We start from the raw sequence: 17993 nt of genomic DNA, 5'->3' as shown, positions 1-17993 counted from the left end.
CTGCGTTGTCAGCGTACTTAAGAATGCTTCTAAAAATTCCCCAAAATTGCCGACTTTTGTCAAAAAATTCCCTTTTTCCCTTTCTTATCCTAAAATTCCCTTAAAAGGGAAAATTCCCTGCAGTTGGCAACACTGTATGGAATGACGCTTGACGCATGGAACAGTCAGTCTGTGGGAATTTCTTGGCACGTCTCCTGACCTTGCAAAATTGGTCATCTTACTCGTCGGGCGATTAGCGCAAGTTCAACCTTGAGTTTCGAGTCGCAACACATCGTCAGCGGCGCTAACAAACAAGACGGATATGCTGCTCAAGCCCTTCTGGCTCAAATGTAACGGAATATAAAATTTATTTGTTTTTAATTTGATTATTACAAAATTACTATTTCGTTTTCAACTGAGCGTTTGTTGGCACATACGACTTCCAGCCAAGCAGCCACCTGCATTACTGTTACCAAAATAGTAATTAAATAGTCAATTACTACTATTTTCTAATTTGTTCTATTTATGTTAGTATAGAATATTATCATTAAAAATGTGATTTATGTGTTCGTGAGATGTAATTAAACACTTTGCAATGACTTAAAAGTGAATTTATAATTTATGTTATATCAAAATCTGACGTTTGATAATGTAGATAAATGGTAAAAAAATAATGTAACGCCCTCACACACACACACATAAAAAACATGTTTTCTCCAAATTTTCTCTCCTACATATAGTTCAATAATTTTAAAAGTGTACCGCACACTTTTGAAATTACTGCATTTGCATTATTATTTTTTCAATTTGCTGATACAGGGTGATGCAAAAAAAATAATGAATGACTCAATTTAGTTTATTGATTAAATCAACAACTGCAAAACCGAATGCCTTGAAATCGTGCAGATATTTTGAAGGTATTGCAGCATGGTAAATTTTTAATCAAAATATATCTCTATCTCCTCAAGAAATTGATGACGTCATGTCAAAATTTTTACGAATAAATATCTAAGATATGCAAAATATGATGAGTTTATACTTGTGATCCATCATTACATTACTACTTAAGACGGGGAAAACCATTCTTGAGTTACTATTTAAAATAAACTGATTAATTCTTTCATCTTTTCAAGCCTCATATATTAGCAATTCTTAGTTTAAAATACAACTTTCAAAATTTATCAGTTTTTTATTACGAGAACTAAAATTATGGCGTTAGTCGCTCAGTACAAAATACAGAGTTCAGAATAAAGGATTGCGCCGTCCATCGCTATTAAACTATGATCTTAGTCATTCATGAAGGACCGCGGCCAGCATTTATAAATAAATCATGACGTTCGGATTGTACAAAGTACGGCGTTCATCGTTTGTAAGTCACATCTTCCAAATTTATAAAGAACTAAATTTAGACTTTTATCTAACGGTCGGAATGTCAAAACGGAATGTGTAATTAAAAAATCATTAATTCATAAACATCTTTATATTTGCTTAAGGTACTTTATCCTCGCAACCCGCCTAAGAGACAGCTCTTAGGGTCGAAAACGTAGATAAGATAAAAAAATTTGGAGGTTATGTTATTAGAATTCTCGTTTGGTATTGCCAAAACGGTGTTGCAATTTTGCATTGGAATTGCGGAAAGCAATACATAACTTAAGCTGCATAACTCCGATTATTTACTCTCGAGATAAATACACGTTTTGAATTTAAAGAAGCAATTATTTCCATTAAGCGTGATTCTGATTCGTCATCAACAAAATTTTAATGGTTACCTACACAAACTAAATTTTCCTCAATATACCAATTTGTGGAATGGATACGTAAATTTGTAAAGCCTTTGTGTTTGGAAATACCTTTTTTGTTATAAACCCTCAAGTTGAAATTTACGATAAGATGTTAACAGCAAAGGCAAAATTTAATATTCATCCCTAAAAACAAGCGCGATATTTTGCTATGTAATAATTTACGCTTCAAAAAAGCAACCGTATCATTACGTGCTTGTCCCCGAAACGCCTCTAAGAGAAGTCTCTTAGGCCCGAAAGCAGAAATAAAGTCAAAAATTTGGAGGTTATGTTATTAAAATTTTCTTTTGGTATTGCCAAAACGGTGTTGCAATTTGACATTCGTGTTGCGACAAACAATGGAAAACTTAAGTTGCATATTTCTGTTTATTAAGTTTCGAATTAAACACATGAGAATTTAGAGAAACATTTATTTCAATATATAGCGTGCTTTGCCCCGACCAAAATTTTCATCGTGGAGCAAAATGAATATTTCTCATTTAACCAATTTGTAGAATACATACGTAAATTTTAACACCTGGTGCCGTAATTTTGTAATATATTTTTTGGAATAAACTGTGAATTGAAATTTACATTAAGGTATCAACTTCAAATTTGTAATTTAGCATTTACCATTAACCCAAATTGTCCGTGGTATTGTACAGATCTTCCTTACCCGATGTATAACAATTCAGTCAATCGCAGAATTTTAAAATTTTATTTTTTGGTTTTTATATCCTGATAAATAAAAAAAAACATAAATGATCTGTTAATGTACAGATAAAAAAAATAGTAAGAGCAGATTTCATGCAAATTTTGTTAAAAGAAAATTTTCTGATAACGTCATCAACATTGTCTCAAAGACACGTGCATCTGTTTGGGTATGCGCGGTTCAAAAATAACCGAAACGGTACAGCATTTTCAAATTTTCGATAAGATGGGGAAATCCATTTTTGGTTTGCTCATTCAAATAAACTGATTAATTTTATAGTCTTTTCAACCAGCATATATAAGCAATTCTTAATTGAAACTACAACTCTCAAAATTTACAAATTTTTTATTACCAGAACTAAAATTATTATTACAAAAGACAGAGTTCAATTCGCTGTTAAACTACGACCTTCGTCATTCGTGAAGGATGGCAGTCATCATTTATGTTATAAACACTAGGCGGAAAAGTATCTTACGGATGCAATTCCCCAGTTGAAGCAAGGTGTGTTTTACGGCGAGTAGCGGGGACGCTTTGATCTGGTCCACAAGGTCGTAGCCAGTGCGTCGCTAGGAGTGTTTACAGCTTGTTAAAAAACTACTTCTATATTACTATCAGTGTTGGGCAGTATCTAGATACTTGTATCTAAATAAAGTATCTAGATACATTTTTGGGTATCTAGTATCTGTATCTAGATACAATCGAATTTAAGCACTAAATATCTGTATCTAGATACAAAATTAGTGGCGCAGATACAGATACATTTTTTTATTTCACTTTTTTTTCAGTAATTATTAGTTGAGTTATACTACTAGTAGTAATTTTTGATACTTCATGTTGGTGATTTTGGTCACATAAACAAAAATAGAGGTAAGAGGTACACTAATAGTGTTCTGTCACGGAAATTTTCATATTTTAAATACCATCATTTCCTACATGGTAGCCTTCAGTACTTATACATCTTTAAATATAATCCTGAGGGGTAATAAATCTAAGCCATCGTAAGAAGATATTTTAAAAACCATAAACCGCAATTCACTATTCACTGCGTTTTACCCTTGTCGGGGCAATGTACTTTATCTGTGTACCAGTGGCGGCTGGTGGGTCAAAATTTCGGGTCGGCCAAATATTTTGAGTCTACACCTTGGTGTTATATATTTTCGTAATGTATGGCTGCTACTCATTAACCACTGACATTTTACGTGCCAGGATGTACAAAACATCTCAAATGTTTCGACCTGTTAAAATAATTTTTTATAGGAAATTGACTATGTCAGTTTGATTCCAAATACTATTAATCCTTAATTCTACTTGTTCTGCTTTATCATTAATTGAGAACCACCGAAAACATTATTTTTACTGAGTTCCGCGTCGACCGGCGGCTATACGGCTTGCCGACCCCGGACATCCACAATTAAATAATAATAATTAAATAATGACATGCAGTTAAAAAATATAAAAAAAGTAATAATAAAAGTACCAACTGTTAACTATCTTCATTTACATTTATTTATTTTTAATGTATATGACAAATTGTCAAATAAATTAATTGAATAATTGAAAAATTAAAATGATTTAAAACTTTAAATTCGTTTCTGAAATATCTGAAAACGCTTAGATGCTAAAAATACAGAAAAAGCGCATTTATGGTGTAGCTAAGTTATGTACGAAAAATAAAATTTTAGATAATTTAATGTAATTTTTTTCGTTTATTATTCATAGACAGAAAAATGTATTAAATCGACAATTATTATTTAAAAAAAAATAGTATGCACTGAAGAACATCGAAGCCGTTATTGTTTTGTAATTTGGTTAGCTATCTTAAATATTAAGCGTTTTAAAAACTAAATTCGCGTTGCTGGGTACGGCGAAGGAGGATTTCGCCGGACCTGGCACAACATACGTTCCGCCAGGTCTTTGTCTACTACAGTGTACTAGACAAAGAGAACGATGAAACCGTAAGCTGCTACGAAGTCGAAACATCGAGCATAATGCATTCCTGGGTACGGCTTGCCGAAATCTCGCCGGCAAAGCGTGTTTATCAGCATTTAAAATTAGCAACAAATGCTTTATTTTGTACCTACAACATAATAAAATATATTTTTAATATATATGATCTATCCTAACGTACATTCAAACTTTATTTCTTTTTTTATTTTCTAATTTCAACGCTTACTAAGTATTTTAAAATGACTGGTACGGCGTGGCCGACCCTGCCGCCCCTGACCAGCCGCCCCTGCTGTGTACCTGAGCAACCCGGGTCCGGTAGGCCCGCTGTTTGTATTTGTGTTATTAAAAATAAGAGTAATTTTAATAGTGAAAATATGTGTTTAAGGTATGTTATTATTTTTAGAAAATAATAATTGCGTGTTACATAATGATTAATGTTTTCAATTAGCACAAATTAGTTTGTAATCGACTAATCGAATGTTCAATACATACATTTCTCTCGCATAAATTGCATATTTGTTACTGTTTTATATCTTTATTTTTCGGACAAATGTAGCACCTTTTCCTGTTGCCACATGTGTCATTTCTTCACTTTTTCATTGTTGGACCTAACGCGAGGCGGGCTTGGCAGGTTCGTTTTGCCCTAGAATGTGCCGATTATGTTTAAATGTAATTAATTATCTTGGGCAATAAAATTAATATTTTTACAACCTTCCGTAGAATAATTTATCGTGATTCGTGATATATTCTCAGAAATCGTGAAACGAGATTAAAATAAAATGAGTTTCAACAAAAATCTGAAAATTTAAAGTTGCACTCTGGCGATTTCTGCCTGCCAGGCAGCCTTTGATCCTATAAGGGATTTAAATACCTTTCTAAGAAATTGTACTTATTTTGCCTTAAACGGAACCAGCAATGCTTCATAAAATGTATATACCTGCGGCACCGGGATAGACGAATACCGGACATGGTCATAAAAACATCGTAAGCCGATATTGAAGAATAATAATTTATGACAGGTTGCCGCCAACAGACCTTCAGCACAGAATAATCATTTCCGGTATTCTTTTGAAATAATAATTTTAATGCTGGAGATAATTATTAGATATACTCAAACACAATTTGGACAGTGTGGGAATAAAAACAAAAAAACATATTCTTTTTAAGCGTACGTAATAAATATTGGACAATTTGCGACACATCAATCAATGAGAGTTTAAAAATAAATTTCACATGTTCTAAACATTATAAAGGCACTTCTACTGCTATGGAAGTGGACGTTGTTTTAGAAGGGTTTAGGAAATTATGTATGTATGGTCTAATTTATGGCAAAATAATATCCGACGGAAACAGTAGTGTCTACAATAAATTACTGTCATCAGTGTCATTAATTAATATATATCATCTGCATGGTTCATAATTTCATATTCAAAAGATTGAATGTAAGAATCATATTATTCGCAATTACGTATCCGAGGAAGCGGTACAAAATTTGGCGAATAGCGAAGCGATGGCCTATTTGCAGGAAAAAAGAAAAGATTTTTCAGTCTTGCATAACTATGCAACTGTAAAATGTTTATTTTTTAAATTTAATACCACAATCCCTTCTTCTGCACCTGTGGAACGGGTGTTTAGTACTGGAAACCAAATTCTGACACCACGAAGAAATAATTTAGGTGATAATACTTTTGAAATGTTGTTAATTTTAAAAAATTCATTAAACAATACATAAAAAAATACATAAAAAGTTTTCAGTTATTTTATTCGCCAAAGTTTCAAAAAGTATCTGTTTTCTTGTATCTTGTATCTAGATACATTTCGAAAAAGTCGAAAACAATCTGTATCTAGATACTTTTATCTTCCATATATCTGTATCCGTATCTAGATACTTTTAAAAGTATCTGTCCCCAACACTGATTACTATATTACTTCAAATAAAAATACTCGATGCAATTTTTAATTTTTCAAACACAGGACCACACATTTGTGGTCTCCAAAATGTTATATTATGTTGATGTAGTCCAAAAGAAAAATATATTTGTAATCAAACTATCGCCGCGACAGCACTGGATCGAGCGTATGAAACACAACTCCGCGCGTTGGTTATAAATCAGAATGTATAAAGTACGGCGTTCATCGTTTGTAAGTCACAGCGTCCAAAATTTATACTAACTTATATTAGCAGCTATATTCAGAGTTTTCAAAATCTGTCTAACAGTCAGAATGTAAAAACGGAATGTGTGATTAAATAATCATTTATTCGTAAACGTCTATAAATTTGCTTAAGGTGCTTTATTTCCGCGATCCTCATACGATAAGAGACGGCTATTTGGATCGAAAACGTAAATTGGGCCAAAAATTTTGAAGTTATGTTATTAGCATTTCTGTTTGTATTGCCAAAAGGGTGTTGCAATTTTGCATTCATGAAGCGAACAGCTATGCTAAACTTAAGTTGCATATTTATCTTTACGTTTATTTACTCTCGAGTTAAATACACGTTTTGAAATTAAAGAAGCATTTTTTTTCATAGGACGCGTTCCGTCATTACCAAAATTTTAATAGTTAACTCAACAAACTGCATTTTTCTGAATATACCAATTTCTAGAATAGATACGTAAATTTATGAAGCCGCTTTCGTTGTTTTGTAACAATTTTTTTGTAATGATTCATAAAAATAGAATTTTCAGTAAGAACTTGACTTTCAAAAGTTCCAAATCAAAATTTAATATTCATCCCTAAAAGGAAGCGGAATATCTTGTTAAGTAATAATTATTTAGGCATCAAAGGTGAAATCGTATCATAACGTGCTTATCCCCGTAACACCGCTAAGAGAAGTCTCTTAGTCCTGAAAGCAGAAATAAAGTCAAAAATTTATAGGTTATATTATTAGAATTCTCGTTTGGTATTACCAAAACGGTGTTGCAATTTTCCATTCATATTGCGAACAGCAATGCGAAACTTAATTTGCATATTTACAAATAAGATAGTAAGAGATTAACGTCTCTGTTATTTTAATGTTAAACAGAATATCGCTTTTTTAATTAAAAATTGACTTGAATTGAAATTTTCAGCGCTGTTGCCACTTTATTGAGGCTCAAAATATTAACGAGAATGACAAATTTCTAATTTTTTACTGATAAATAGGTAACCATTGATAGCAGTATCGTAGCGTATTGAATAATTTTAAAGTTTATTTGTCTGCGTTATATGCCAGCATGAAAATGTTACTCATCGTTATTTTACTGCAAACATTTAAATCAAATTAGGGAACGATGCATCTGCATCTGATGCATCCAGCGTTGTCTCGTTGACCTTGGAAATCTGTAGCAAGTGTAATAACATTGTGCAATACTGTCTACTGCACTTGCCGCCAACCTACCAGCCTACCACCGCGTCCCGTCAGTCTCCAATTTGTAGTTGTAACGAAGAGTCGAATGTAGCCGCTGTTGTTGTTATCACGCTATTGTTGTTTATTGTGCCATCGTTGTTTATTCTGCCATCGTTGTTTATTCTGCCATCGTTGTTTATTCTGCCATCGTTGTTACGTAAAAAAAGTGAATTTTATCACAATATGTGTGACTCGGAAGCAGGAAGTTCTGGCCTAGGTCGTTCTAGAGAAAGGTAGGTGAATAATTTTTTTTATTACGCACTTCAATAACAATAATTTCTGGTGATTCTATACTTTGGCTTAAATTGTTGAACAAAACGTGTTGTGCAGATAACGCTAGGGGAGTTCCGGCCACAGTGGTTTGGTGGTCATTTTTTCACTTAGATTTTTATACATTTTAGTTGTGTATCATTAGTCCGATGTATTTGTTGAATGACGACCGCCATTAACCACACAAAGTAATTATAAAAAAAATCAAAAACTTAATTTTAACGCAAAAGTAGTCGTAGAGTCGGGTGGCGTAAAATAAGGGCCTGAATAGAGAATACTTTCATATTTAAAAGTAAATGTATTTCAGTGTGCCATCTTTTTGAATTCAGTTAGAAATACTGTTAAATTATGTGGTTGATCCATATTGGTAATCAAGAAAAAAAGCTCATTTATCAATGACCTCAGACTTGAAAAAAATTACATCTAAAACAACATTAAAGTTCCGTTATCATAAAAATTCAGATATTTATTTCTTAGCGATCTTTCTGTTAGTGTTATTAAATTGATCTTGTTTCAACGTTTTTGCCGTAGCCTGGTATTTTTTTCTTTTTCAAATTTTTAACTTACTATTGCTTTTGTTAAAGTTTAAAAACATATGCTGCCCTTAAGGAATACGAAAGTTGAAAAATGTTGTAGATTGTTTTTAGTACTTGCATTTTTATGCTGCTCTTGTAGTGATACAGTTTGATTTCAATCGATAAGCTTCTACGACAAAAACAAAATTTTTCACAAAAATGGCTTTCTAAGAGTAAAACAATAAAAATGCTAATGCTAGTTTGCTAAATTTTTATAAATACATATATGTCTATGTCAGGGTTGGAAAAAATTGGATTAAAAAAAAAATCAAAAATCAATGATTAGTTTTTAAATTACATTTTTTTTGTTTTTTTTAATGTTTTTAATTTTTCTTTGATTTTTTTAGTTTTTCGGTTACCCACAGTAATTCAAACTTCAAAAGTAGTGAGACAAAAATTAAAAGTTATGTAACTAAATTTTAACTTTTAATTATTTTTATTCAGTTTTTAAAAGCTATATTTTAGTAGTTGTTGTAATTTTCATTTTCTAGGTATTTTCATACATTCACAAATGCGGCTCTGCCTAGTTTGAATCGTGCCTCTATCGGCAAATGTAAACTGCAGCTGACGAAATAAATACTTTACGTTCCAAGAGTCTAATTCTATTAATTTTGGGAAAGTGTCGTAAAACCATTGTCAGTTTCTTTTATTGAAAGCTTGAAAGGGTCTGCATCCATTGTAGACGTAAACGTAAACATGCCAGATGCTTGTTTTTTGCTATTAATTTACGACACTGCCAAAGTTAGGAGAATTGGATTGTACTTGTAAATTGTAACGGATCTTTCGCCTTCGTGGTGTCCCGGAAAAATCTACGTAAATTGCGGCGGCACTCAGGTAGTACCCTTATTGAATTAAATTGCATTTAAAAGACTGTAACATGCATTATATGCTCGTAATTCAAAAAGAAAATTTAAAAAATCAAGAATGATTTAAATCAATGATTAAAAAAAAATACTTGGTTTAAATTACGATTTAAATCAAAAAGTCAGGCCAACCCTGGTCTAGGGACAATATCGAGTCTGCAACTTTCGCAAATGATAAAAACTACTTCGCGTCAGTTATACAACAGAACAATAAAATCGGAACGCCCTGCTATCAATTTGAATATATTTTAAGTCCATTGGCTTCAATTAATCAAAAAATTTGTCTAATGTGTTACGCAGTTATTTAACAACACAGTAGAAAAGAGTATATGTTAATAGTGCTAGTAGTGGGAGTAGATTAGAGCTTGGGTAGTTATTAAAATCTAGTTGTATTGGCTTGCTTTCTTTCTTCTTCTAACAGACCTGAATTTTATCGCAAAAATTTCATATCATTATACAGGGTGAGTCACAAAACACGCGGTCATCGATAACTCATAAATTGTTAGAAAAAAAGTCAAGCACCAAAATTTACGATACTTTGAGGGCTGTATGCTAAAATTATTTTTATTTAACTCAGAATCTTCAGTTTATTAGGGTTGGGACACTGCTTGTTTTTTTTTTTTTTAATGAAACGCCCATATATTTCTACATTTACTAGCCATTTCCTGGTTTTTATAAGCATAATTTATCATTTAAAATCGATTGCGAGGTTGCCACGTTATTCCTTTTTTTTTTTAATTCTTTCGACAATGAAAGAGTTATCAAAAAAATCGCAAATTGTGTGTTACAATATTTGGCACTTTGTTGTCGTACCAATTAAATCAAATTTTAAAATACCCATTGTTTAAAAAAGTTCTGATAGTTTAATACAATTTACAAATATGGATATTTATATTTTTCCATTAGCACACAGTGTTTTATTACGATATCTTATTCTAATTTTGTGCTCATTTTTTCAATATGTCAATGTCTCTTAAAAAAGTAAAAAAAAAACATAGGAACTCTCAACTTTAAATATAGAAAATACTTAACAAATGGGGAAGAAAACAAAAAATAGAATGAGATGCGATAATAAAATACATGATGTTGTATTTGAAAAAATTGGAATATCGTTATTTGAAAATTGTAATACTTATTTTTTTGATAAACATTATGTACATGAAGATTTAATTTTATTTATACCACAACAAAGCGCGTCTTTCCACAAAATCTTGTTACACAAATTTAAAAAATAACCCTGCTGCGATTTTATTTGTGAATACTTTCATTCCCAAAAAAATTGAAGAAAATTGGAATAGCGTGCCAACGTGGCATCGGAATTTCAAAAATAAATTATCATTTCTAATAATTGATGAAACATCAAGGAACGCGCGGTAAATGACTCGCCCTGCGAAATTTGTAATATCTCATTAAAAAGTATTTTGAAAAAACTACGAATAGGTAATAATAAAAAAATTAGAATACTCTGAAAGTGAGGGAAACTCTGGACATGCACATTTAGAAAAGCAGCGATATAGAACAAAAAAATAACAAAAATGATAAGTACATATCAGCATTTTTTTAATTTTGTAATTATTGGATATATTCTTCCCATTAACAGAAGATAAAAAGTACAGTAACGTATTGTTTACGTGAAATTTAGAAATAGTAAGTTCAACATGCATGTTTTGATTTCATTTTAAAATAATTCACTTACAATTTTATGTTATACAAAGTGTCAAACGATAACACAAGCTGCATTATCACGTCAAAACAAACCAACAATTATTAAGAAGTTGGGGCCATAGTTTGCTCCAATCCGAATTAAAATACGCTTTTGAGGATCTATTAACGCAGGGTCAGAAAGAGTACTAACGGCAAAATTGGCAAGGTCGATAACAGCACATTTGCGACCCCAACTTCTTAAGGATGATTTCTTGCTTGATTTGAAGTGATACAGCTTGCGTTAACGTTTGGCAATTCAAACCTGCCATCCTGTATAAAAGTAAAAAATACGCAACTCCTAAAAAAACGGTGTATATTCAAATTGTTCCCTGAAAACAATTTTTAATTAATCTCTTTGAAGTCACAATTTTTCAACACTAGATTATATTTTGATTAAAGTGCAACACTTCAAGTCAAAGTTTCAGTATTTATTTTTGTCGTAGTTATTGTACGAAATTCTCGAAGGGGGAATGTAAAGATCCGATGTGCAATTTAAAGCATCCCTATAAGTTCTGTCGGGACTTTCAAATGGAGAGATGTCATAGAGAGTACTGTCGATACCTTCATGTGTCCTCAAAAGATGAAATCCAGTACAGAGAAACGCTATATCAAAGCGACACCATGAGGTACGAGACGTTGAGAACATTACAAATTTCGGGCATTTGTCAAGAATTTAAACAATTCGGCAACTGTAAATACGGAAGCAAATGCAAATTTACTCATAGGACAATAGAGGAACAAGAAAATGATAAGTTTATTTGTCCAGTCTGTTTCTCCGAAATAAGCATGACCTCTTGGTGCATTTTGAACCCTTGTATGCATAGTACTTGCGAAGGTTGTTTAAGAGAATTGATTGCACGTGATATGCCTCAATGCCCTGTATGCAGAGGCCAAATAGAGGAGGGAAGTTGTCCACTTTCTTTTATTGGTACTTTTTTTTTTAATTTTTCGTCTTTGACTCCAATTTAATCGATCAGCTTCAGTAGCTCATCGGTTCGATCCGCTGAAATTTTATGTGCTATATGATCTCGTTTTTAGAATTTTAACACCCACTCCCTGCAGAGAGTTCTTAATGAAGAGATGTAGAAGGGTTCAGTGCAAATACCGCCATGAATTTATTATATGTAACAAGATCCAATGTTTGGGCAGTTTAAAGTGCATCATGGTACATAATTTAACTCCGCAGGAAATAGAGCAGGTTGAAAGTGAGGAGATGCCTTTTTCACAAAATATTAATATCGAACTGCGTCGGCTAGCCTATGTTATAACAAATAGTTATAAAGCAGATATCCAGAATCATATGTGTACAAGGGAGCTCACAAGAACAGAAACTTGTATAAGAAAAACATGTGTAGTCTGTAAGCCTCAAGAAAACTATCCGTTGCCCCTCATGAGTATGTTATGACAAAATGTGTTTGACATTTTATTTTTCACTTTTTTTTATTAGGAAAAATTGTATGCCACTCCTGTAGATTGCCATTGTTGCCCAGTAAGTCTTTCTACTTAGTCACATGCGGGCATGTTATTTGTGAACAATGCTTATCTCATGCCAGAGTGGTGGTCTTAGAAGAGGACGACACAGTTTTATATTTCTGCCCTGATCCCTTGTGCGCTTCAATGACTGAAGTCAAAAGATTGCATTGGTAAGTAGTTTCGCTTTTTGCTTTCGTAGAAAATTGTTAGAAATTTAGCTTGTGATCAGTAGTGGAATCTTGGAACTTCATTTGGTACTTATAATTATGTAATTATTCGCTTCAAACAAAAATACTTAACAAGCAGGAAAAACCCGTTTTCCGGTTTCAAAATAGAAACAAAACGGGAATTTTGTTTTCTTGCTTCAAAACAAAAAAATTAAAACACGATATTTCAAAAGTTCGATACACCAATATGTGGCAAGGTGTATCTGGCTCAAAGCAAAAAATTGTCATGTTTTCGCATTTTTTCTTTTTCGTTTCGCCCAAGAAATTTTAGAACCAGTGTTTGTGTTATGGTCTTAACGAGTTCATCACTTATTTTTCAGAAAAAAAAAACGTCTTACCCATCACCTGACATATTCAGAGGGAACTCCTAAAATCTTTCAAATATGGCATAAAACACTCAAAAAAAGGATGCTGGACAATGTTATAATGAGTAGTTCAGGTAACTCATTTCTACTCTTTATAATCAATCTATTTCATGTCAATCTTCTTCTATAGATCTGAATGTTTTGAAATTGGCAAAACAACATTTAGAGGACACAGAATGTTGGCAAGTTGATTTGGTGCGACCAATAGAAGAGATCGTTTTTGAATACGTACCCTGCAGCCGATACGAGATAAGTGACAGCGACGAAGAACCTTTCCAAAGTAATGCTACCGACGAAGAATATGAGCCAACTTCTGAAGTGTCAGAAGAAAGCGATGAAAATGGCGAAACATCTGAGCACACGAAGTCTCAGTTACAGACTTGCAAGAAAAGATTGTTTGAAGGAGGTAGGTATTTCATTAAGTAATTATAATTACGAAATATTCAGGCTTTTTGTAAAAAAAATCCAAAACGTCTTTTTAATGGCCGACTTAGATTTTTTTACTCTTGTCTTAAACTCAGGTTTCTATTTTCTCGGATTCTGATCAATTTTATTAAAATGTCAATTTTTTTTCGTTAGCTTTCTTGCTAACATTTCCAAAGATGCTATAAAAATGATTAGTACCTAACTTAACATAATAAACGTAACTTACATAACACATGTAACACTAATTACCTATACATTATACATATGCTATTTCCAATATACTTTCGTGCATAAACATAAACCAATATTACACATTTTTGAAAACAAACAACTTACACACATCCATCACATATTTTTATTCGTCCATCTGAAAAATCTTTTCTTAACTCAAATGTTAAACTCCAAACCACCAATCGGGTGTTATGTAAGTTGCAAATAAGACTTTTGGCATACCAAAACTTTTTTTTTTAAATAACTAGAAAAATTTTTTCTAGCTATGCCTGATACCTAAATGTAGTATATTTTAATATACAGGGTTAGTATAAAGTCCCGGAACGGGCGAATAACTTTATTTGAAAAGTTTTTTGCTGAAATTTTTTTTGGATATATACCTACAACATTGATTGCATTGATTACAACATACAGGTTTTTTTGGCATTTTCTGATGCAGAATAAAAAACTAATTTCAGAAATTATCAACTTGTTTATTTCTAGTGAAACAACATCTGGGTGTTCCATTAAAGTTGCCATGTTTAATTATACATCCAAAGCAAATTTCAGAAAAAAAAACTTTTCAAATAACAAAGTTATTCAAACGTTTCGGGACTTTATACTAACCCTGTATAATTCTCTGGAACAACCCAATAAATAATGTATGCAATGCCATTTGAAAAGTAAGTTACTCTCATCTGTAGAGATTTTTACAACTTACGTTATACCTAATATTAGTCGTCTATAATGTTCTAATAATTTTTCAAATATTTATAGAAGGACAAAGTTCAAGTAGTTCTTCAATGCCCACTACCTCGAACCGCAATGAAGACTTTGACTTGATGTTTACGCCATTGGTTTCGCCTGTTGAAGAATCAAACTGCAGGATTTCCGCTCATTTGACCATTTATATAAAGAAATGTTTCGTTTCAATGAAGATACACACCGTTTTACATGAAGGGCATTACGTTTGTGATGCTTGCAGTGGAGATGACAATACCATCAGCGGATTTTTGTATTCTGGTTTGCCCGCGACAGACCATAAATGTATGTATAGTAACAAAAAAATGCAAATCGAAGTTTAATTTTTGTTGTAGGTAATAAACTTTCCGACAAAAACAGAACACTTGTGCTGCTGTCTAGAAATTTTGGCGAACGTGAAATCCAAGTGAAAGTTCGTTACTGTCTCCCCGTCGGAAAATTAATAGGGGAGGAACTGCCGATTGAAGAGGAACGTAAGTTCATAACACCGTTAATTATGGATTGTGGTTCTTCTGCCCTAGTAAACCCATTAACGTCAAAAACCAAAGGAAAACGCCATTGTTGTTATTTCTGTGAACAGTTTTTTGTTGAAATGTCTTCACATATTCTTCGAAAACACAAAGATCAGGAAGAAGTGAAAAATATTATGACTATGAAAGCTAATAGTGTGGAACGGAATGCTGCGTTACGAGAGATCAGGCGAAAGGGTGATTATAATTTTAACAAAAATGCCACCTGTGAGGAAAAAATTTCTATAAGGAGAGTAGTGACAAGACAAGCCTCCAATTTAATTACTTGCCCAAATTGTTTTGGTGAAATAATGACCAGAAACTTTGCTCGACATGAACGCAAATGTACTGGACGGCCACCAAATAGAAGAAATGTGCTTAAAGAAGCTCGCTTTAAGATTATCCAGAAGGAATTTACAGCGAATTCTTTCAGTCAGAAACTTTTTCTCGCTTTCTTAGAGCCTGTTCAAGTTGGGCTAATTCTACACGAGATATTAGAAGATAAATGTTTGAAACTTGTTGCTGAAAGATATTCCTTAATGCATCGTGGTTCATACAGCGCATTAAAGAACGATCGCCAACATTTGCGTAGAATGGCACGATTGATTTTAGATGTTAAAGACATAAACCCCTCCATTCTGGATTTTGAAGATCTGATACTCTATGGAGGTTATGATGCCTTACTAGAGGGAGTTTTCAATTTGTGTTCACTTGACAAGGAAACAGGCGAGTTTGGAAAGCCAAGTCTGGCAAAAGCTTTACGATCGAGTATTACATTTCTTTTAGACGCACTTAACGTTGATTATTTAACTCATAATCTTCCCACACAATGTGAAGAGCGTGGCCGTTTCGACAATTTCAAAACTCTCCATGATAAAAACTATGGAATCTATGTTGGCAGGTCAGCTGGTCGAACCAGCTTGCAAAGAAAAGCAGCCAAATTACATAATTTACCAAAGGCAAAGGACGTTAAATTATTTTCCACATTGATAGTTTCTGAAGCGGAGCAGGCGTATCAACGGTTACAGGACGGTTTCGATTTCGACACATGGCTAAAATTAGGAAAGGCTGCGTTGGCAAGAGTTATTGTGTACAATAGACGTAGAGTCAGTGAAGTTGCAAGTATGTCGTTGGAATTGTATAACAAAAAAATCGAACTTGATGATGAAATACTTCAATCCCTTCCAATGTATCAACGGGAGTTAGCGAATAAATACAAAGTTATGACTTTGATTGGAAAGCGTCTACATATATTACATGTGCTGTTGGACGAAAATCAATGCAGGTAAATGAGTACTTTGATTTTTCTACTTTTTAAAAGATTTTTGATTGTGTTGTAGGTATCTAGATATGTTTCTCCAATATCGAAAAGAAGCTGGTGTTCCCTATTCAAACAATTACCTTTTTGGTATACCTACGAGAGCGATGTTTATCGATGCTTCAGTTGTTTTAAGAGATTACTCAGAGAAATGTGGTGCTGAAGAACCGCATCTTTTACGTTCCACTTATTTAAGAAAACAAGTCGCAACCCTTTCCCAATTGTTAACAATGAATGACAATGAAATCGGTCAGATTGCAAAATTGATGGGTCATAGTCAGAAAGTCCATGAACAAGTATATCGACAAGACGAACTTTTATTTCAACTAACAGGGTGGGCAAAATTTTTGACTATCGTAGATGGAGAAGAACTCTTTTCATACAGAGGTAAAAGTCTCGACGAAATACTCACTATTGCACAAGATTTACCAGTACCTGAAGAGGATCCGGCGTTAGACGATCATATTACCTCTGAAGAATTATTAGGAGACAATCTCAGTTTGGATTCGTTTGAAACTACCTGTTCAACAGAAAGTACAATCAACAGAATGGAAACGAACCTCATGCAGGAGGTATCAACAGACACTCAAGTCTCACAATCAGGTGTGATAGAATGTTATACTACAGACAATATTACTGAAGTGCCTTCGGATCGTCGAAAGTGTGACAAAGTTACACATACTACACAAGAAGCGCTTTCTGAAAAAGTAGGGGGTACGTATGCTGAAAAGTCTAGAAAATTGTATATCATTGCTGATATTTTTTATAGCGAGAGCCAGTACTGAAGACCGGAGGATTGAAACACCAAAGAAAAAAATATCGAGTCACAGGGGAACTTTGAACACGAAGTCACCAAAATCGCAGAAATCACCAAGAAAAACGACAATCGCGGAGATAAAGCAGAAATTGCAAATAACTCCTGTAAAGAGAAGAGGAAAGAAACCATTCACCTCAGAGCAAATGTCTTTAATGCAGAGACATTTTTCGCAATACATATCCAGGGGTCATTTGGCACCACCGAAGCTGTGTGCAGAATTTGTTGAAACGAACCAGCTCTTCTCTGATCGCAGTGGTCGAGACGTGTACAACTGGATCCAGTATCAGAGAACTAAGCGAAGATGAAACTAGTGGATCAGCTGTCTCTTTTGTTTTTTTTTTGTTTTGTTTACAAGTTGTGATAATTTTTGATATTTTTGTAATTTTAAACACTGACTTTACATGTTAATATTGTATTAAATTTTATAATATAATAAAAAATGTCTTAAATTCACAGCTCGTATTTTTAACTCGAGAGTAAACACAAACGTGCAAGTAATTGCTTTCTGCAAACAGGAATGCAGAATTGCAAAACCGTTGAATTCGAGACTAAATAAACGAAAATATAAAACTTAAGATTTGCATTGCTGTTCTCAAGATGAAAGCTTAATTGTAAAGCCGCTGTGTTCTGTTGTAAGTGTTGCAAATCATTGCGAATGTAGTATGCAACC

At 33.0% G+C, this 17993-nt stretch overlaps 1 protein-coding gene across 4 annotated transcripts; it reads left to right on the top strand.

Moving 5' to 3' along the window:
- Nucleotides 1–7784: 7784 nt before the first annotated feature.
- LOC135119723 (uncharacterized) lies at nucleotides 7785–17776 on the top strand. 4 transcript variants are annotated; one of them, XM_064044114.1, is made up of 10 exons: nucleotides 7785–8037; nucleotides 11660–12144; nucleotides 12255–12610; nucleotides 12664–12859; nucleotides 13237–13355; nucleotides 13412–13687; nucleotides 14695–14964; nucleotides 15015–16473; nucleotides 16529–17220; nucleotides 17276–17776. In XM_064044114.1, exons 5-10 carry the CDS (start codon nucleotides 13325–13327, stop codon nucleotides 17626–17628), a joined length of 3081 nt encoding a protein of 1026 aa, XP_063900184.1. In that variant the 5' UTR covers nucleotides 7785–8037; nucleotides 11660–12144; nucleotides 12255–12610; nucleotides 12664–12859; nucleotides 13237–13324; the 3' UTR covers nucleotides 17629–17776. The 4 variants fall into 4 exon arrangements, with proteins under 4 accessions (XP_063900184.1, XP_063900186.1, XP_063900185.1 ...); XM_064044116.1 differs by having other exon boundaries at nucleotides 11660–12610; nucleotides 15015–15914; nucleotides 15975–16473; XM_064044115.1 differs by lacking the exon at nucleotides 11660–12144.
- Nucleotides 17777–17993: the final 217 nt, after the last annotated feature.

Source organism: Zophobas morio, unplaced genomic scaffold, assembly GCF_036711695.1.
Source record: "Zophobas morio isolate AGI-343-1 ecotype UQ-CSIRO unplaced genomic scaffold, CSIRO_AGI_Zmor_V1 ptg000297l, whole genome shotgun sequence".
Taxonomy (NCBI): domain Eukaryota; kingdom Metazoa; phylum Arthropoda; class Insecta; order Coleoptera; family Tenebrionidae; genus Zophobas; species Zophobas morio.
Note: the sequence above shows the minus strand (reverse complement) of the source record. Positions and strands in the feature narration are given on the sequence as shown.